The sequence below is a fragment of the Rhamphochromis sp. 'chilingali' genome (genome assembly GCF_963969265.1).
Source record: "Rhamphochromis sp. 'chilingali' genome assembly, chromosome: 4".
Classification (NCBI taxonomy): Eukaryota; Metazoa; Chordata; class Actinopteri; order Cichliformes; family Cichlidae; genus Rhamphochromis; species Rhamphochromis sp. 'chilingali'.
In genome coordinates this window covers 15,659,338-15,681,236 of record NC_137948.1, presented here as the reverse complement: position 1 = coordinate 15,681,236, position 21,899 = coordinate 15,659,338, and the positions used below count along the sequence as shown (strand labels likewise).

Here is a 21,899-nt window from a genome sequence, read left to right as displayed (position 1 = left end):
ATGCCCAGAGGGGAATATTTTTCATGCTGTCAATACTGAAGCTTCAAAAATTGTGTAAATGCAAAAAAAAGGAAAGAAAAAAGCGAAAGAGACATCTAGGTATTCTACCAAAACACAGTTGCAGGAAGTCAGATTCTAAGCTTTAAAGCCTGCATTTCTAACTTATTTGTTTAACACATTTATGTAAGTGCATTGCACAAAAAAATTTGTTAACAATAGCTGAATTTCTTTGCAAAATGAGGCAATAATCTAAACGAATGTAGAAAACGTGAGATTTTATCCAGTTGGTGTTCAAAAGCTATCAGGCTATGGTGAAGGCTTTCCAGACAGCAAATAAGTGGTTTTTTAACACACTATTTACACCAATGTTCAACACATACCCATCATGGGAGAGCCAGAGAAACCAATTTCTGCACTGTAAACAGCTTAAGTGGAAAAAAAAAACCTAACCTCTAACATAAAACGTGAATGGTTTGCTTCACTGCTGCGTCGGAGAGCATCTGCCTGTCAAGGGGCTGCTAAGATGTGAAAGGCAATGGCCAAATGAAAGGAGCTGGCAGGCTGGGTTTTACTGCAAACACAAACTTGTTGCAGTTTCTGAAAAGCAAATAAGATCATAAAGCTGAACAAAAGCTGAAATAAAATCGTAATGCACAAATGCTGGCATCTGAAAATCATTACATGTGTACGGCTACAAGAAGAGTCACGTGTCTGGAAATAGTTTAGCTTTTTTTTTTTTTAACTGATGTAATATTTGCCTTCTAATTGCTCTCCAGATGCAGAATGTTTTTATTACCCCATATCTGTCTCTTTTACACACTCAGACACGCGGTTATCTGCCAGGAAAGACTCAGAGCTGAGGAAGTGGACTCTGCTCCTTTAGCTCTCTCTAATCCCCCCTGAGTCCACATACTGGCCAGATTTAACACAGTCACAAACAAGGGCACAGTGAGCTCTGCGTCTGCGTCTGTCTGTGGTGAATGATTCTGTTATGAACCTCAGTTATGCTTCACTGCTTTGCCACGAAGCATCCACCTGGAAACTCTATCAGCAGCTCATCGCACCTCCGACCTCTAAAAATTGTTTTTTTGTCATTTTTATGTCAAACTTGCCACACTGCTGGTTGCTTATGTTATTTTGGTTATTTATCTGCTTCTCCAGTGGCAGCTTCTTGTTTTTCTCCTTTCACTTTTGAGAAACCTGATGGCTTTGTACTCTAATGTGGCATTCCACCTGAATGACCTGCTGCACAAATGCAGTTAAATATATAATTGTACATGTATTGAACATGAAGTATGGTTTATAGAACCCTTTAGAATTGGGTTAATACATTTTATATTTTTTTAGTTAGACGCTGCAATTAGTGCCTCCAGTGGTGTAACTGTTACCACATTTACTTGGCAAGTGAAAGTGAAGTGAAGTGACTTGCTGGTTTGATTCCAGCTGGAGATGCAAATCCCCTTTTGGGTTGCATCACAAAGGGCATCTGGTGTAAAAACTACTAAATCAAACATGCTCTGCTGACCCTTTGTGGCAAGCGTGCAGCCGAAAGTAGCTTTAGCTAGGCAATCCAGGTGATTTCGTGTGTAAACTTTTGATTGCTCATCTATGGCTGTCAGCTAGTGCCAGTAAGACTTTTGTCAAAGATGGAAAACCAGAATGACTTGTGACGTATTCACCAACAAACTTCAGTTTGGATACTACAAATGATCCAGAGCGCACTCTTATTAGACGTCACCAAGATCAGACAAGAAATCCTCCTGCTATCCTGCTTCACATTAGAAAACGTTATGTTACAAATTAAATAATGGTTAAAGCAAATTCAGAAATTTACTGACTTGAAATGACAAAGAGGCACATTTTAACAGCCGCCAACAACTCATGGACCATTTGAAGTAAAATATACTGACATTTTAATTATTTTTTGTGGGGTTTTTTTTAATAATGTAGTACAGGATTACACATGAACTGAGTCTGTCATTTTCTTTGCAGGTGTCATATTCGAGTGATTGACACCTTTGGCACGGAGCCTGCTTATAATCACGAGGAGTATGCAACTCTGCATGGCTACCGGACCAACTGGGGCTACTGGAACCTCAATGCAAGGCAGTACATGACTATGTTCCGTATGTACTATATTATTATTATTATTATTATTATTGTTAACTTTTATATCATATGTAGAATACACCATCAGCTTGAGAATTGGTGTTTTTGTACCTCCAGCTTGCATGCATACATGCACAGACACACATTCAAAGGCCTGTCATTAGTTGACATTCATTCTAAATATAATAAAATGACTCCATTTCAGTGTTTTCACTTTTCTGACAGGTCTGACTGCTCGTTCATTTTAATTTGGAGCAGTGTGTTTAACACGGCTATTTTCAGCAACAGCAGCTTCTAGCATCCCTTCAAGTTGTTTCGGAGCGTTATCTCCAGTTTTTCCGGTTCTCTTATATGCTACACAATATGTCTGATCTGCTTTTTCAAAGCTCTCCTTGCCGCCTGTCTCGTCACTTTCTGACTGAAACACTGAGAATCAGCTCTGTTCTGCTTCCACAGTTCAACTCTCTGCAGTGTCGTACCTGTTTAGCTACAGCTGGCACTCGGCTGTAAGATCATTGTCATTATATCATCAATATGTGGGCCACTGTGGACGACCACGTTTCACACTGTCCAAAGCTATAATGACAGATTCAACCTCTAGCAACGCTTGTGAGAGAGCAGCATTACTGGCCAATTATTAAAGTTCTTCAGTGCATAAAAATGTGCTGTGCTAAAAAAAATGATTTTATAAGAGCTCGTAGCTTTGGAACCGTGGATTGAACGTGGGTGGTTGTGATCATCAGAAATACCTGAACTCACAGCGAGTACTTAAAAGATATTACATATATTCCCATACTAAACAGCTCAGACAATTACCATTAACAGCAGCTGGCTTTATGACAATCGCTATTAATAATGCTTAGAGAGTCCATACACATGCTGACTAAACCCTTCAAAAGTACTTTTTCCTGTCTCGTTCACTTACTTACTCACTAACTTTCTTCCTATCTCTCTTTTTCTCTTTGTCTTTTGTTTTCTCTCCATCTACTAATATCCTACCTTTCTGTGCTGCTCACACATACTCACACACACAAATACATTCAGCTCACACACCAGACAACTCATTCATGGGCTTTGTTTCGGAGGAGCTGAATGAGACGGAGAAGAGGAGCATCCAACAGAACAAAGTCAACAACATGGCTGTAGTGTATGGGAAAGAAGCCAGCATGTGGAAGGTACAGACAACAATTTACCCACACAGATGGCAGTCAGTCAGTGTAACTCTGTTTTAGTGAATTCTGTGTGTAGTGGTAACCGCTAATGACTCCATGGAAGAAGACGAGTAATTATTTGGAGGCCTAGTTTTTATAATAATAAAATAACATGTAATACTGTTAGAATTATCAGTAGATATAATGTATCCAAGCATATTCTCGTAGGTACATACATACATGTTTACACCTGTACAATACACTTAATAAGCTCATAAACATCTCATATTGTATACACTAAGAGTAAAATGAGGATCATTCATTTTTTATAGATTAACTCCATACATTGTGCACTAAAGAGAAAAAAACCAAATGAAATCAGGTGTAAGTAACCTTTAGCTTCACAGCACTACTTCTCTTATACAGTAGGTGTTGTTTCTACAAATTTTTCATGGTACTTTTATAGCAGATGCGTTGTTCTCAGCATCTTGGAGAACTGTTTTTGTGGAGTAAGGCTTCCTCCATTGATTGTATGTCTCTTCGCAGTCTCAGACTGCGTGCTTTAGTTAGTTTGTTTTTTACATCATTGCTCAAAGGATGCATAACATCTGTTGGAGACTTCTGTTAGCCACTCAAGCTTGTTCTTCATGGTTGTAGTTGTGTATTTTGGGGTCATACTCACATTGCAGAAACAAAATGTGAGGCTGCCAGAGATACTGCAGTGCACAATAGTTGCATTGTATATGCAGAAAGATTGTCACTACAGCCCAGTTGTCTTTCAGCCTGCATGTATGCAGACACAATCTTTAAACCAAGTACTCTAAACCATCGACTGAAATGTTAACAGAAGAAAGGCACCAAGCTGCTTGCATCATTAGTTTGCTTCATAGGGCTCTTTATACACAACTGTATAGCTTCAATTTACAGGCAATTTTCCTCTCCAAAACTGTCTGCTTGTTCAAATGCTCAATGTAGCTGAGAAAAAGTTGTCTGCATTTTTAAAAGGATTTTTAAAACATTGTTTGCTGCCATTTCTTTCTACTGTCTGCCCACACAAGTCCCCAGATTAGTTTATGGTTGTTGGCTGTGAGAGAGATGGGCTTAAAGGCAGTTATGAATGCACAGTCTGCAACAGTTTGATGAGGAAGGAAGTAAATGTAACACATAGCTGTTTCTACCAATTATTGCAGCCTTGTTTGGCTACAATTCTGCCTCAATTTACTTTACTCTCTTTGTCTTTGTGTCACTCTTTTTTTCCCTTGTGGGGGACCTTGTCACCGGATGGGTGTTCATTAGCTTCAGGTAAGAATGTGTTACTTTTACCAATTTATATTCATCTCACATCCTACACTTATGCAGGAGAGTAAAAAAAAAAAGGAGAGTAATGTTGCATCGTTTCCATGTCTAGGAATAGACAAACTTTGTTAAGATGCATACAACATGAGAGACAGGTGCAACTCCTGACCGGTCATGCTGCTGCATATCATTTCTCTGCTGGTTAGCTTGGTGCATCCATTATTCACTGTGGTACTGGAGAGGAAGGGGATGCTAATCTTGGCTCTCGAAAAATTGGTTTAAAACATATTGTACTTGTACGGCGCAGCTCCCCACCCCGTGGAGAACAACAGAATGCTGAACAAGGCAAAACAGTCTTGCTGCAACTTTAAACCTCAATACAATTAAAGCTAATGAGTTTGAAAATTCACCCCCTGTATAGTTGTCATGGAGTTTGGAAACTACAGTTAAGGTTATGTAAGATAACATTAAATAGTTCTAAAAATTTGGTTTAATTTTACATGAAGAGATTGAAGATACTATGGAAATACTTAAGTTAAGGAACCAAAAGAGATGAATAATAAAATACTGACTTTACAATTCCATCAGCATACAGCTAACTGTTTAAATACATGGTGCTGTATATGAAAAAAAATGTGTATGAAAGTACTATAAACAAAAAACATATGTCTTTCTGTCATGCTGTGCACACAGAAATCAACATTATATATACACACAAACTTCTTTTTTAAAATCTTTATAAAACCAAATTAGCTAAGGGACAAAAAATCCAGCACAACAGATATTTATTAGCATTCCTAATCCATTCCCTGCTGAGACGGTTAGCTTGTACATACATAGTCACAAAGCGAGAGTGCAGGTTATGGAATCTGCACTCTTTCACAGCTGTGTTTCTCTTGCTAATTCATTGTCGTTGTCTGCTGCACTTAGCGCTTGAGCTAATCTCCTAATTGGCTGGGAAAATCCTCACAGAGGAAGCTATCGATTACTACAGCCTCCAATTATGGCTCTGTGTGCGCGGGAGGGGGGCCACAGCAGAGGGATAACGTAAGCTGCTTAACGCCAGGCGGTCAATACTCTAGTCGGGGTTATGCACCGTTCACATGATTAAATTTTGGTTGTTAACTGATGCTAGCTGTTTTTTCTCCCAGTCGTCCTGCTGAACCTTGACTGCCCTTCTGGCTGTCTCACCCTCAGCATGTAATGTATTTATTATTAGATTAAAAAAGGAGAGAAGTATGTACAAGTAAGTGTAAGTAAGTGAATAAGGACAATCAATGCTTTATCCTGCTTAAAACCAAGCCTCAGCGCAGCAAAATAAATACCTGCCTGCCAGATGTTTCTCCACAGAGTTTACTGACATTTTATTTTATTTTTATTAAGAATTGTTCATTTCTTTTCTTTTTTTTTCTTTTTTTTTTCTTTGTTTTATTTTGTTTTGCACATCAAAATTCAACCATCAATCACATCAAGGTCGATATTAATTAAAGGTGAAGAAAACTTCACAGCAGGTAATAGGATGAGTGGAGTGCAGAACTCAAAAATTATTGCTGGTTAAACAGAAGGCAATTTTCCTCTACATGTTAATATTCGGTGTGTATATTGGTGCATTTTTCATAGGTGAAAGTAAGAATTCAACCAAATGAAACTAACGGCCCTGTGTTTGTTTCACTGAGTAAAAAAGGACTAGACTGCACCTTTTAACCCCTGTAGAAAAAGTAGGAAATCAAAGAGCCCATAAGAGCTACTGGGACACGCCCACCTGGCAACAAAAACAGTACTGTGGTCTTTGTCCTTCATCCATCCTTTGAACGTTTTTCAGTTTAATTTAGCCAAAATGCTGCATAGTTGTTGTGCTATCGGATGGCTCATTTAAACTGTAGAAATTATTTACCTGACATTGGAAAAATATTCGCACAGCTTTACACTTATGATACAATATTAGTGTGACAGACAGAAGTTTTCTAGCCCTACACTGTAAAAGTCACCAAAACGCACTATATAGCACTTACTTTTGCTTTAACAATGAACTATTTCTTGTTCTTCAGCTTTCACACAGTGGCATTATTCACCCATCCAGATCGAAAATACATGTAGCTGTTTGTACTCTTAAAGCGTTCATCCTGGCATCAGTGTAAGGTAAGGGATTCGGTACAAGATATACGTAGATGTCACCGAGCTGCCTGAGCAAAATATGGATCACAAATTTTACCTCCTATCTTCTTTTTCCTCCATTGATGGATGATCCAAGTAGTCTTGGCTCAAGACAGGTGGAAAAAAAAGCAACACTTTCCAACACTGTCCTGCAGTACTGCAGACTGTCTACTATTGTCCATAATGTTTTGCCCACCAGGGTAGTGAGTCGGTCAGGTGACTGAAAAGCACGGATAGTGATTAGAAGAACCAATAATGTGAGCATAATCTATTTCCATATGCTTTATAAAATGACATATGAATAAGCTTCCCGTAGCTCACGCAAATTCACACAGATAAGTTAGAAGACGTGAAAATATTCAGCACACTGTAGTGGAGCAAGTTCTTTAAAGAGGACCTATGATGCTCATTTCTACCTTCATATTTGTACTCTTGGATTCTTGGCCTTGGTGCAGCCACTTTATCCACTGTGTGAAACAAGCCTTTTTGGGATGGGGGGGACATTTTTGCTTTCATTGGATAGTTAAGCACTGTAGATTTGACAGAAATGTTGAGAGCTGGGAAAGGCTCTAACCAAAGGCCTGTAGGTTTGACTGAAACCCGGGCTGCTGCATTTCACTTATGTGGCATATGGTCACCTGCTCAACCAGTGAGCTAAACTGGTACCTGAAAGCCTTTTTAGCTCCCTTTGCAGTCCCTCCTTCAATCCAGCTTTCTTCTGGGGCTTCTGTGTTTACAGCCAGAGCTGTGCGCCTTAGTTATTTGGAACAGATGCACTGACCGACATCATACAGAGCCAAGATTAGAGAAAAAACTGCCTGAAATGGAGCATTTAAAGAAGTCTGAAGCCTGAGCTTTTGTCTTTGAAAGATTACTAGTACGGATTTTGACCTCATTATATCAAACTTCAGCTAAAATTAATATGACTGTCCCACACTCTAACTATATATTTATTATTATAAGAAAAAAGATAGGTCACCATTTTTAAAAAAAATTATTTATGGTGTTCTTCCTATTACACACTCTTTCTTCTATACGACCCATCTATGTGTCATCGCAGTTCATCGGTCTCACCAAACCATCTTCTTCCAGCAGGGTAAAGAGAGTTTCCTCCAGATTCTCCATAAATACATGGAAGTCCACGGCACAGTCTACTATGAGACCCAGAGACCTCCAGAGGTCCCAGCCTTTGTGAAGAACCATGGCCTGCTGCCCCAGCACGAGCTGCAGCAATTATTGCGGAAGGCCAAGGCATGAACTTTGTGGTTATTGTCACCACTGTTTAATGGACAGAGTGTTTACAAACTTTTCTTCTGCTTTTCTAACTTCTAAACTAAATTCTTCTGCTTTTAAATTACACAATCACTAAATTACATCCCTGATTTATCTTTTTTTTTTCTCCTAGCTCTTCATTGGTTTTGGTTTCCCATACGAGGGCCCGGCCCCTCTTGAAGCTATAGCCAATGGTTGCATTTTCCTCCAGCCCAAGTTCAACCCACCCCACAGCTCACTAAATCACGAGTTTTTCCGAGGCAAGCCCACATCTAGAGAGGTAGGTTCATAATTTGTATATCTTCCCACAATCAGTCATGCTGCCAACAGATTCATTAAAGCAGTGGCTCAAACATTCGATCCAGACTGCATTTTTGCCACACTAATGGACACAGTATAACTATTTTTATGTGTCTTTGTACAAAATAATAATTGACAGTATTCATTTGATAAAGACAAACTGATTTTTCTGCAGCTAAGTGTTGTCTTTGTGGAGAGATGTTATTTATTTGCAAAATATTTATTTATAGAGCTGTCACTGTGTACACTGCATTTGTTTTCTATAGGTATTCTCCCAGCACCCGTACGCGGAGCAGTACATTGGCCGACCTCACGTCATGACAGTGGACTACAACAACTCTGTGGAGTTTGACTCTGCTATCAAGGAAATCATGAGGACCAAGGTGCTCACATATAACAGTGCTTTAAAAAAGAATTCATAAAGACAAAAGACATAACCATTTATCCTGTTATGTCCACTAATTAGTTACACTGAGTTAAATTATGCATTGCTGTGTATAAATGAGGTTAACCGTGACTGGGTGCTCTTTCACTCGTATCAGCTCTCTTCATGCTGAAAGAGGGACATCTCTGGTGTTTCTTTCTGTTTTAACAAACATGTTTTCATAGACATGCCAAGAATAGCTACATGTACTTATCCACCTATTGCTTTTGTGCCTTTGTGGCCAGGAAAATTGCAGTTGGTTTGTGCCTTGTTTGGCTCTTGTAATATAACGTTTCATTTTTGTATAGCGTTCAATGATAACTCTTAGAGTTACAGATAGCACGGTTTGTTCTATTCTGTTTTCCCTTGAAGCTGTGATAAAATACAAGTACTGGACCTGCTCTTGTTGCTGTGAGCCTAATAACAGTTTTTTAAACTTTGATGAAACAGCACAATAATTTTGCTGTGGTCAAGTCCTCCAGAGGGAGTTTGCCGTCTGTAGGTAGCAGAGTTATACTGCAGAGTGCTGAACTTTTCAATTCAGTGAATGTGATATAGATTAAGGACGCTAGCTTCCGAGAGAGGGAGCAGGGTTAATTAAAGAGTCAGCCAGGTACACTGAATCTTTTTAGAAAGCATTGAAATTGGGTGCAATGTTGAAAAAAATGAATTATATGAGCAGAAAAATTGAAAGATGGAGAGTACACTGACCAAGCATCTGCACAGTCACAAAATCTTTATAAAACAGAAATCCAATATGCCAAGCAGGCATATTTTCTACTCTAAAATACAGGGGTAGACCTTTTATATCTGAAACTAAATAATGTTTATTGAAGTTCAAAACTGCAGATGCATTTTACACTCGGAGAGGTGAAGCTGTGATTCACTAGTTTTCACGCAGATTCGAATTTCTAGAGAATTGACCATCCTAACCATTTTGGCATCCCAAAAACTGACCTCTTGAATTTATAAATGGTCATTTTGTTCTGCGTACGCTAAGGTATATTTAAATGTATTGTCAAATCTGATGGAAATCTGATGGATCTGGATACATTTATGGCTGAGGTATAACGCTTTTGGCATTTAACATAGGTGTGAACACACATCATCCCACAAGACATGCAACATATTTTACATATGGAATACGAGTCACAGTAACACTCGAACAAGGCATTGGTCTATAGGGAAGCAGGAAACATGGAGACAGCTGTCTGCATGATCCTTTAAACATGCTGTAGCAGTCTGCCCTTTGCAGATTAGAGATGGTATGTAGGGAGATTAGGCAAAAGCTGATATATGTAGTGTTAGCTCTGTGTGTGTGTTTGTCAGTGTGTGTGTGTGTGAGTGTGAGAGAGGCTGTTCTCATCTTTTCGTCTGCGTAGTCAGACAAGCTACAGTTCAGCAACACTGGCTTAGTGTGCCTTCTCCATCTGCACTGACAGACCACGGAGAAAGCGCTGATGGACCACTTCACCCTTCACTGGAGGCACAATGCCCCGAGCAAACTCACACATACCCATACAACATATACAGTACACGCACCACCCCCAGCACCCAAACAAATACATAAACACAACTCATACACTGAAATTGCAAAGATGCGACGTATCAGTACACACAGCCTCACCTGCACATTACAGCCATTAAATTCAAGGCACACGCAGGCATACACAAACCGTGTGTGAGGCAGAGGCTCATGTTCAGTCATGCAAGACAAAGCAATCTCTGGCCGACAAGTCCTCATGTTCAAATAAAACCCTTTTCCATCTCTTTCTTTCTTTCTTTTCTTATTCCCTGTTCCATGTCTTATGGGAATTGGCGTTTTAAATGTGGTTTTTTAACATTCACATGAAGTAGTCTTAATAGGGTGGGCAAAAGTCAAGGTCACTCTGACCATACAACAAAATTTTGGTCATACTTGTTATGATAAAATGATGATATGATGCCTGATCATTATTCAATGCCAAACTCAGAAACAGAAGTAGGTTGATTGTGACAGGTCTGCGTAGGTTCTTAGGCATCTAGTTCATGGTAGTCTTAATGGCTTGAAATAAAGGCAACTGGATTAATTTGGGGTCATGAAGGTGTTGGATGATACTACCCTAGTATCATCCAACTACTACTCATACTATTATTGGGATGTGGTGGGGTTGTTTCCAAGGGGACAGCCCCACTACAGGTTAAATATCTGGCACTCCATTAGTTTTCAGAGCTGAAAAAAATCCTCTTGGACAAGAGGTGAAATGCCTTCATAAACCAAAAAGAAGACCAGTTCCCTTCATTTCAAGTGATTACTTCCATCGTCGCAATATTTCACATTTGTCCAAATCTGAATAAAGGATCCAACTTCTCCAACTTTACTGATGGGTGGAGGTATACAACCACAAAGGGGTGATTGTCAAAACTGCTAAAAAAAACAATAACACAGTGTCATGAATCGCTGTGCGGCAGGCAGGAGTTGGACCCAAAATGCAGGACTCACAGACTCGGGGAGGTGAACTCAAAACACAGCTTTATTTGCTGGTAGAACAAACATACAAACTAGACTAAACTGGGAAACCATAAACTAAGAACTCACAGGGAGATCCACACACAGCATGAGGGACGACGTCACGCCGAACAGAGGGAGACGCAGACAGAAATACACAGAGGGTTAACGAGGAAAGTGGGAACACACGGGGAACACAGGTGACACTGATAATCATAACGAGACAGGGCGGGGTGAACTGAACATGACATGTACGGGCGTGAGAGTCACAAAGTAAACAGGAAGTGCACAGAGGTTCAGACAGGAGGAGAGAGAGCACGGGGAAAACACAGACATAACGGGCTGGGGAAACATGAAACAACCACAAAGGGAGACGAGGGCTCATAAATACACAGGGCACACAGGGGGGGGAGAGAGAGCACGGGGAGAACTTGGACATAATGGGCAGGGGAAACATGGAATAAAACATAAGGAGAGACGAGGGCTCACAGATACACAGAGGGGCACACAGGGGGTAAAAGCCATGAAGGGAAAACACTTAGGGAACAACACAACAGGGCAACTCAGAAAACATGGCCTAAATAAGGAACAAAATACAAACATACAAGAAAACTAAGAACACTGGGCCAACATGGCCCAGGACCATGACAGTACCCCCCCCTCAAGGGCTGGCTCCCGACAGCCCAAACCCGAAAAAACAAAAACAGAAAACAACCCACCCAGGGCGGGAGGCGGGGGACCAGGACGGAGGGACCAGAATGGGAAACAAAAACAAACAACAGAAAACACAGGAGCACATGACTATAGTCCAAATAAGGTTCAGGGGGCCGACCCAGAGCCCACAGGCACAAGAGTTCACGGGTCACACGGTCGGGGGGCCGACCAGGTGGGTGGCACAGGTGACAGAGCTGGTCCGGAGGCCGGCCGTGCGGAAGGCAGCGGCGGCGGCGAAGGAGACGACGGAGCAGTTCAGGGGGCCGACCGCGCGGAAGGCAGCGGCGGCGGCGAAGGAGACGACGGAGCAGTTCAGGGGGCCGACCGCGCGGAAGGCAGCGGCGGCCCTCCAGTCTCAGGCGTGCTGGCCATGGCCTGGTGGGCACAGGACCAGTCGAGGCAGGACCAGACGAGGCAGGACCAGACGAGGCAGGACCAGACGGTGGCGATGCGGGGGCCGGACCAGGCGAAGCACAGGCTGAGGCCGGACCAGACGAGGACGAAGACTCGGAGGCCGGACCAGACGAGGACGAAGACTCGGAGGCCGGACCAGACGAGGACGAAGACTCGGAGGCCGGACCAGACGAGGACGAAGACTCGGAGGCCGGACCAGACGAGGTTGCAGAGGCTGAGGCTGGACCAGGCGGAGCTGCAGAGGCTGAGGCTGGACCAGGCGGAGCTGCAGAGGCCGAGGCTGGACCAGGCGGAGCTGCAGAGGCTGAGGCTGGACCAGGGGGAGCACAGGCTGAAGCCGAAGCTGGGCCAGGCGGAGCAGAAGCAGAAGCCAAAGCTGGACCAGAAGCAGAGGCTGAGACCGGACCAGGCGTAGCAGAAGCAGAGGCTGAGACCGGACCAGGCGTAGCAGAAGCAGAGGCTGAGACCGGCCCAGGCGTAGCAGAAGCACAGGCAGAGGCTGGCCCAGGTGTAGCAGAAGCACAGGCAGAGGCTGGCCCAGGCGTAGCAGAAGCACAGGCAGAGGCTGGCCCAGGCGTAACAGAAGCACAGGCAGAGGCTGGACCAGGCGTAGCAGAAGCACAGGCGGATGCAGCCGGACCAGGCGACGACGAGGCGGTCGCAGGTGGCGGCTGGACAGGCTCCTCGGGCCCTCCAGCTGATGCGGCGTGAGGCCGAACGGGCCCCTCGGACCCTCCAGCGGAGACAGGAGGCTGAACGGGCCCCTCGGACCCTCCAGCGGAGACAGGAGGCTGAACGGGCCCCTCGGACCCTCCAGCTGACGAGGCGTGAGGCTGAACGGGCCCCTCGGACCCTCCAGCGGAGACAGGAGGCTGAACGGGCCCCTCGGACCCTCCAGCGGAGACAGGAGGCTGAACGGGCCCCTCGGACCCTCCAGCGGAGACGAGGAGGTGCTGGTTGGGCTCACTGGAACCCCCAGCGGACGAGGTAGATGGCGACACGGGAGCCGCGGAGTGCTGGATGAGCTCATCCGAGCTTCCAGCAGGAGCCGATGTAGAGCCAGAGAGAATTGGGACCCCGGGCTCAACGTTAAGCTGGCTAGAAAACTGCACTGCTACGGGGAACTGGGCCAAAGGTTCAGGTGCGAGCTGAGCTGCTGGACACACGGGGACCTGAGCTGCTGGACACACGGGGACCTGAGCTGCTGGACACACGGGGACCTGAGCTGCTAACGGTGGAGAAGTAAACGACTGCACAGGGGACTGAACTGATGTCTGTAGTAACGGTGGTGGTGAGAGTGGAGTAGGTGGTGGAGTTAATGACTTCACAGGGGAATGAACTAGAGGTAGTGACGGTTGTGGTGCTGGTGGTTGACTGTGCTAAAGGAGGCTGCACTGGGGACACTGGAGACTGCACTGGGGAAAGCAGGGCTGCAGGAGGCTGCACTGGGGACACTGGAGACTGCACTGGGGACACTGGAGACTGCACTGGGGAAAGCAGAGCTGCAGGAGACTGCGCTAGAGACTGCAGTGATGGTTGTAGTGGAGGTGTGACGGGTGGAGGAGTGGCTGAAGTGGCTGCGGGTCGGGCGGCTAATGGCTCGGCTACAGAGTGCCTTAATGGCAGGGCTATGGGTTGAATGACTGACTGAGTAGCAGCCTGAATGGCTGGGTGTAGTGACGGTTGTGGTGGAAGAGAAACAGGTGGTAGTGTGGATGATGGAGCTAAGGGCGACTGAGTGGCAGACCGAACTGATGACTGAAGCGATGGTAGAGGTGAAAATGGAGCTTGTGGTGGAGTTAATGACTGTGCTAGCGGGGACACAGGAGACGCAGCTTGTAGCTGGGCAGCTAAGAGAGCTTCAGGAGGCTGGGCAGCTAAGAGAGCTTCAGGAGGCTGGGCAGCTAAGAGAGCTTCAGGAGGCTGGGCAGCTAATAAACTGTTCACATTACCATCCGTAGCACAAAACACAACCCCTGAACGAATAGTCCCACGGTTCGACACAGAAAAAGAGTCCTTATTCACCACAGCCGGCGATGTAAAAGTCCGAACGTCCGGCTGTGGGGTGGCGCGCCCGCGGCGTGATCGACGTTTCTTCCCCGCAGATGGCTCCAAAGGGCCGGGAAAAACCACATCCGGCCGGTGAAACTGACGCGGCTGCTCCAGGGTGGCTGTTGTCTGTTGCTGCTGGGCCAAGTCTGATATTTCCCGAGTTCGCGCCGCCTCCCGGGCTTCATTCAAATTGGCCAATAAGTCCAAACATCCTCTGACCTGGCGGAGATGAGAATTTCCTTTGAGGATTGCTTCGATAGCATTTATCCCCACAATCTTTGCCCTTGTATTGGAAGTGTGGGTTATCCACTCGACTAGGCGTTGGACACGTATCAGATCGCTCTCCCCGGGTAAGTCTGCTGGGTCCATGTTGTGGTGACGTCGTACTGTCATGAATCGCTGTGCGGCAGGCAGGAGTTGGACCCAAAATGCAGGACTCACAGACTCGGGGAGGTGAACTCAAAACACAGCTTTATTTGCTGGTAGAACAAACATACAAACTAGACTAAACTGGGAAACCATAAACTAAGAACTCACAGGGAGACACAGGGAGATCCACACACAGCATGAGGGACGACGTCACGCCGAACAGAGGGAGACGCAGACAGAAATACACAGAGGGTTAACGAGGAAAGTGGGAACACACGGGGAACACAGGTGACACTGATAATCATAACGAGACAGGGCGGGGTGAACTGAACATGACATGTACGGGCATGAGAGTCACAAAGTAAACAGGAAGTGCACAGAGGTTCAGACAGGAGGAGAGAGAGCACGGGGAAAACACAGACATAACGGGCTGGGGAAACATGAAACAACCACAAAGGGAGACGAGGGCTCATAAATACACAGGGCACACAGGGGGGGGAGAGAGAGCACGGGGAGAACTTGGACATAATGGGCAGGGGAAACATGGAATAAAACATAAGGAGAGACGAGGGCTCACAGATACACAGAGGGGCACACAGGGGGTAAAAGCCATGAAGGGAAAACACTTAGGGAACAACACAACAGGGCAACTCAGAAAACATGGCCTAAATAAGGAACAAAATACAAACATACAAGAAAACTAAGAACACTGGGCCAACATGGCCCAGGACCATGACACACAGCTTTCTGGACTCTAGTTAGTTAGAAGGTTTTGTTAAACACATATTTTAAAAGAATTTGGAGATAGGATGATTTATGATACCAACAACAACACCCAAGAAAATCATATAGATCTTCTCAGTTAGCGAACCATGCAAATGGGATTTTCATTCTATTTGATTTCTGAGTGAAGTCTACATCAGCCAAGGATAAGAGAAAGGACTTAAAGAAGAGAAGGTCACAAGTCTAAACTACACAAATGTGATAAAAATAAAAAATAGAGCAAAACAGTGCTAAATGCCTTCATACACCTGAAACCTTTGCTTCCACCCGCTGCCAGTGTTGCCAGCACCTTTTCAAAAACCTCCACTCAAAGCCGCACCTGTGAATGCGAACGTGGCCTGGGTCACTATGCCTGGTTAAGCAAAGGCGAATGAGAACGCTGTTAGAAAAAGGACACGTCCATTGATTGTTTTTGCAGGACGCTTGTGTGCCTGTCCTTGTTCAAATGTTTGCTTTCTGCTCCTGCTTATAAAGTAGATTAGCATAAGGCTTTGATCAGATTGCAGTGAGTAGCTTTTTAAATTGCACCATCCCTGCATGTTTGCTTCTCAGTGGTTTTCACTTGAAATGGGCCAAGTCTGATTTCACAGATGGTTGAACATTAGACTGCTTTGATTTCACATAGGAAATGCAATTTAGTGAGTCATGTATCATTTACAAAGGCAGGTCTTTGCATTAGGTCATAAAGACAATCCACTTCGATCTCTCCAAAGCTTGGTGTTTGCAGTTAGAAATACAAAAATGTGTTTTCATTTGGTTGGAGTGTGTAACAGGATCATTTTAGTTCATATAAAACTTGAACTTGTGTCTTTGTACAGTGTGGCTGTTGAATATCAGCTGTCTAGCACTTTATGAAATCTGCTAAATTCATTTTTTATTAATCCCAGCACTGCAGTTGCAACTATTTCGTATTCATCGGCTTTTGTGTCAGACAGTCTGTTAACAAGTATTGAACATGTTGGTATTAGCAAGAGACACAAAAGATATATGGTGTTTCCAGCTCATCTCTAATTAGAGCAATCAAAAGTGTGCTTTAGTTATAGAACCAGCACATCAAAGGAGGAGATGATCTATTGGTATGCAAATAAAGCCTAATGATTTTCCAAGCAGTGACATACTGTGATTAGGCCTCGCAGAAACCTGACAATAGAAACATTCGTCAGCTCAAATTACCAAGGAGAAGAGACAATTCATTGCAATTACTGAGAACAATGATGCGGAAGGAAAACGAAAAGTACACTTTACTGCGAGTAAAATGTGGCAATAATAACGTGGTGATGATTGTGTGTTTTCACGTGTGATTCTCAGGTCGAGCCTTATCTGCCTTATGAATACACCTGCGAGGGCATGCTCGAGAGAGTGCATGCATACATACAGCATCAGGTGAGTGTCGCTACAAATGTCTACAGTTCAATGTCTGCACATATGCGCTTCGCCTATACTCTCCTTTTCTGTCTTCAGTCAGCTCTTGCTCTCATTTATATACCTTCTTTTTTGAAGCTTTCAGAACCCTTACACTGCTTAATATTTCACGCCTGTGTGCATTCAGCACCTAGGACGTCGTGTATCTAGGACTGTGTGTGTGTGCGTGTGAGATTATGTACCCCATGTATGTGGGCATGCGATTAATCGACATGCTAACTCTCATTAGGAGCCACATATCTGCCCTCCGGCTTTAAAGCAGAAGGTCTCCTGACACTAATGAGGAGGGATGAGTAAGGAAAAAGAACACAAGTGTGGGAATAATGATGATGAAGGACTAGGGTAAAAGCACTTTTTTATAGCCCCCCACAAGATGTTAGACAAACCACAGAAGCTCTCTCAGTGACTTTTATTCACTCCTGACTTGCAGCTTGTTTTGGACCCAGAAAGCTGTTGAAAGACTAACAGGAGAACATTAAATTACATTTCTGTTCAAATTGGATTTTCTAAAGGAACCGCTTCCTGCAGCTGGTTTGCAGTAGCATAGCATAGCCTTCGCCTTGTGATTCGAGTCTCCCTGTGTGTTTCTGAATGTTACCATGGCCAGATGTGATCCTGAAGAGATCTACTTTAACAGGAACTACCACAAGTTTTTATTTTTGCTCGGCAGGTGTTTCTGTCTTCCTGTCGGGACAGATTTTGTCAGGGTGATAGCTTGAACGCTGAGCTGCAGTCACACAAATTTAAATGTGTGTAGCTGAGCTGCAAATGAAGGCAGAGTTCAAAGATGGATGGGGTCTGAGTACTTCATGAATACTCATTTGTCAGAACATCACCTTGTTACAGGCTTCAGTAACACTTTCAGCTGGCGTTATCCCACCCTTGACACTCTCTAATGTTTCACTTAGTATAATGTAGAAAACAAAGCCTTTGGCAATAGTAATACTCTGATCTGGAGCAGCGTCATGATTTTGTTGCATTTTCCACATGTTACAGGTTTTATCATATTTTTATATTTAGGATTTTTTTCAAAACACCTTTTTTAAATGTAAAATTGCCATTTGCATTTAACTATAACTCTATATGCTTGGATCACTGTGCTTATTGTTGTTAAACTTACGTTAATCAGAAACAACCATTTGATTTGGAGCAACTTCCCAAGCCACAACTGCACATGTGCTTTAAAATTAGAAATAACATTTGAGTGAATATCTTTTAACATCTTTCTCTCCATCGGTATAAAATATTAATGTGTCTTCTGAGAAGCAGAACTCTGCATTAGCATGTGCTCTGTGCATGTTCTCCTCAAGTCTGTTTGCTTTCATTTTACCAGCATAACTGCAGATAACTACAGTGAGTGTGTGTTGCACTTGACAAATGCACATGCTTGGATGGCTTAAGGCACAGAATTGAGTGACCTACACTCAGTACTTAAGGCATCTTGTGTAGGACTGAAGCTGTTGCTGCTGTTCTCCTGAGAAGCAGCTGGTTCTATGCTCTTGTTGTCGACACATTTTCGAGTACAGCCGTTAGGTAAAAGCAGCTTGTATGAAAGTTTCTTACATCATTGGATATAGCCTGTAACTGTGATAGTGGAGCAGCACGTTATAACTTACCTGGTGCCACTTTACTTTACTGTAAAGGCAATAACTCACTCAGGTTTATTTAGTCTGGTAATATTTTACAGTTCTACAATTATTTGATTTTTAAAAATTATTGTATTTATTTCACCTCCAGGATTTCTGTGCCCCAGAGCCTCCCTTCATTCCAGCCAACCTCTCCAGAAAGGGGTCCGCTGGTGGCAGCAGGATGATGGAACCTCTGTTTGTGCCCCTGCCCAACACTACAGCTCTTGGCTGGGCATCCAATGTGACAGCTCCCTCTGCCTGGCCTCCTCTCAGCTCCCTCAGGCTGCTTGTATCTCAAGAGGGCCAGTCTTGTGTGGACGCCTGCCAGTCAGCTGGTTTCATCTGTGAACCCGCTCACTTTCGCTTCATCAACAACAAGGAGGCTCTGCGCAGGTAGGTCAGCCGAGAGTACAAACTGCCTGCTAGCGAGGCTTTAATTAAGTGTTTAGTCCCAACTATCAAGCTTTGCTCATCAAACACTCCACTCCTACAACTTACCAAGCAACACCTCATCACACGTTGTCAGCGTTACCTGAGGAGTACCATCTGTGGTAGAAACACTGTCATGTCTAAATTAAATTAAAAGGAGAATTTGAAACAACCAAGCAATCTTTGTGTACATCACACAAATTTAAACAAAGACGAGTGATCTAAAAGACTCCATGCAATAATATCTGTAGCTGTGGTTTTGAAGGATGGTGGTTCTGATTGCAGGCTGTGAAACCACTGAACCAGCCGAAATGAAAAAAGGTTCTATTGTACAAGTTTTAACATAACAAATTGGATTTTTGGAAATGATTAAGAGTTCAAAACGTTCTATTTAAACTGAAGATTGACACTAAGTACAGTTTAGGCCGTCTCTGACCTTAGTATGACTCTGATATTTATTTAGTTTACTGTACCAGCCCATGGCTGCTAATCCAGAAACTTCACTTTCAGACATCTCCTTTTCTCAAGCTCCAAGACAGAAATCCTGTCAGCAGTTGAGCCTCTCCTTCGAGCATTTCCCACCTGACTGCTTTCAGCCTTAACTCATTTTCTCTGCTCTTACTTCATCCTTCGAGTATTTTTCTGTTTCTGTTGTTTTTCTATCTGTCTTGGTTTACAGTGCCTCTCCTCTTTGTTTCTCTTTCTCTTTTCATGCTGATGTCTCATACCTGCTCCATTGTTTTTTCCATCTTCCCCGAAGCTTTTTCACTTGAGTTCCTCCCGTTCGTTCGTCTGTGATTAAAGTGGTGAACTCGTTTCCATTCCTTGTTTCTGCTCCCCGTTTATTTTCAGGTTAATGCCAGTTCCATTTTCCTGTTACATGTCTGAGATGAAACCGTGAATTTTATTATTCGTCTTTTCTTCTTGATAAATCTCAGTGATCTCTTTTTTTAGATTTCTGCTGCTCTTTTCACTCCTCAGGTTGGACGTACAGTGTGAAGTTGTAGACTCTGAGATTAACCACATCTTGCCAGCCTTCTCGGTGGTGCGGCAGGAGTGTGGCCTTCAGAGGGAACCGCTACTCTTCAGCTGTGCAGGACACTCCCCTAAATACAGACGTCTTTGCCCCTGCAGGGACTTCCGCCACGGGCAGGTGGCGCTGTGCAGAGACTGTCTATAATGACAGAGCACGTGAAGGACAGACAGAAAAGACATGGACAAAGAGAAAGAGAAGAAAGTGTAGAGCTGGGACATATCACCTGGTGTTGCAGAGAGCCAGCCTCTCTCGAAAAGTAAATGTAGGCTCGTGACGAAGAAGCATGCATGGATTTAAAGAGTTTACACTGGAACTGAGCCTGGGTTGTATCAGAGGATATTTGATGACTGTAGTTGTTATAACAGATGTTATACTGCAACAGACTGGAGACACTTTGGCTACACTGAACACATAACATGTGGACCGTTCAAGAAGCAGATGTGCCATGAAATGCATCTTTTACTGGCTACACCTGCAGCTCACCTGCAGCAGAGTGACTCACAGGCAAAGCAAGCAAAACACTGAGCTTTCATTCTTGGGATTGTGTTGCCTTCATTTTTTTTAGCACAGTGCTGTGAAACTTACAGCTTTTCACAGTTTCTGTGATATGAGTAATTAACATCCACAGACTACACGCGCCCCTTTTAAGGTAGAAGTAAACAAACGCCAGCTGGTCCTGGCAAAATAAGTTATAACCAGTAGTTTCATTTAAATAAAAAAAACTGTGTATGACTCTCTTCTGTGCTAAAGGACCGCACGCATCAACCTTAATAATTATAAATAGAGCACTTGCCTATTTTTGCAAATGCAGAGCAGATCTCTGCAGAGCACACGCAGCACTTAAATGTTGTTCTAACACCTCGGGAGGCAATTAATTAGAAAGGTTTAAGTGGCACAGGAGGTGCTCTGCGAATGGTTCACATATGTTACATGTTCAAAGTACCCACAACCTTTTTAAAATAGTATTCGAGTGGTTCCAAGTGTCCAGAGACTGGGTTAACGCTCACAAAGCTGAAAGACTTTCACAAAAACGTACAGGATAATAGTTTCTGCAAGATGCTGACTGATGATATTATACACAACATTTCATTTTTTTGGAATTGTATTCCACCAAAATAAGGGGTTTCAGTTGAAAAATATACCCTTTAAAAGCATGTGACTGCAGAGTATTGGGACTACACTGTCATTCCATGACAAAGTCTTCAAATATCTTGGCTTGGAGAAGGCAACCTCAGGTCAATATCCAATCTCCTCTCTGCACATGGACAAAGGATGATGGACAACCAGGTTATCTCCCCAGCTTTTTCTCCCCTCCTCCTGTGATGGACAGAATAATTTATCAGACTGAAACCCAAGTCTGAGGTAACATCACTCAATGCAATCATCTCTGGTCAGAAAACGAAAGAGGAGAAGAGAGGACAAAGATAAAGGGCACAAGATTATTTATCAATAAATAAGCTTTTAGAGCCTTCAGCTGGATTTTTAAAAAGTCCTCCGGGCTTTTGTGATGGAAAAATCAGAAAATAAAAAAAAAAGAATGGATCAAAATGCTAATGTGGGTTTTGTATTGTGTCTGGTCTTTACTTAGGTTCTTCCTACCTTTATTATGCTCCAGGGTTGCTCCTCATCCCATCTGTTAAAATCATCCCAGCGTTCACATTCATCCAGATTTCCATCTATTCATCCACCTCCAGGGAGAGACGTGATCTTTTTCGCATAAAGCCGACAGCCAAAACAGTTCAGAGGAGTCTATAAGAAGTGAGGTAGCACACTACAGAGGGGGGAGCAGGAAGTCGCATTAAAGAATCAAACTTCAGTGTGGACATCTGACTGGAGGATCTGATTTTGTCAATCTGAT

General features: G+C 43.5%; 1 protein-coding gene across 1 annotated transcript in view; it reads left to right on the top strand.

Annotated features, from left to right (window-relative positions):
- LOC308396077 (alpha-1,6-mannosylglycoprotein 6-beta-N-acetylglucosaminyltransferase B-like) overlaps nucleotides 1–21,645 on the top strand; it is a 126,925-nt gene extending 105,280 nt beyond the window's left edge. Inside the window, exons 10-17 of the mRNA XM_080881138.1 lie at nucleotides 1,993–2,126; nucleotides 3,154–3,284; nucleotides 7,806–7,961; nucleotides 8,116–8,262; nucleotides 8,549–8,665; nucleotides 16,835–16,909; nucleotides 18,686–18,969; nucleotides 19,987–21,645. Of these exons, the coding sequence (XP_080737264.1) occupies nucleotides 1,993–2,126; nucleotides 3,154–3,284; nucleotides 7,806–7,961; nucleotides 8,116–8,262; nucleotides 8,549–8,665; nucleotides 16,835–16,909; nucleotides 18,686–18,969; nucleotides 19,987–20,185 (1,243 nt within the window). The 3' untranslated portion in view covers nucleotides 20,186–21,645. The remainder of the gene's footprint in view (nucleotides 1–1,992; nucleotides 2,127–3,153; nucleotides 3,285–7,805; nucleotides 7,962–8,115; nucleotides 8,263–8,548; nucleotides 8,666–16,834; nucleotides 16,910–18,685; nucleotides 18,970–19,986) is intronic.
- The last annotated feature ends 254 nt before the right edge of the window (nucleotides 21,646–21,899 follow it).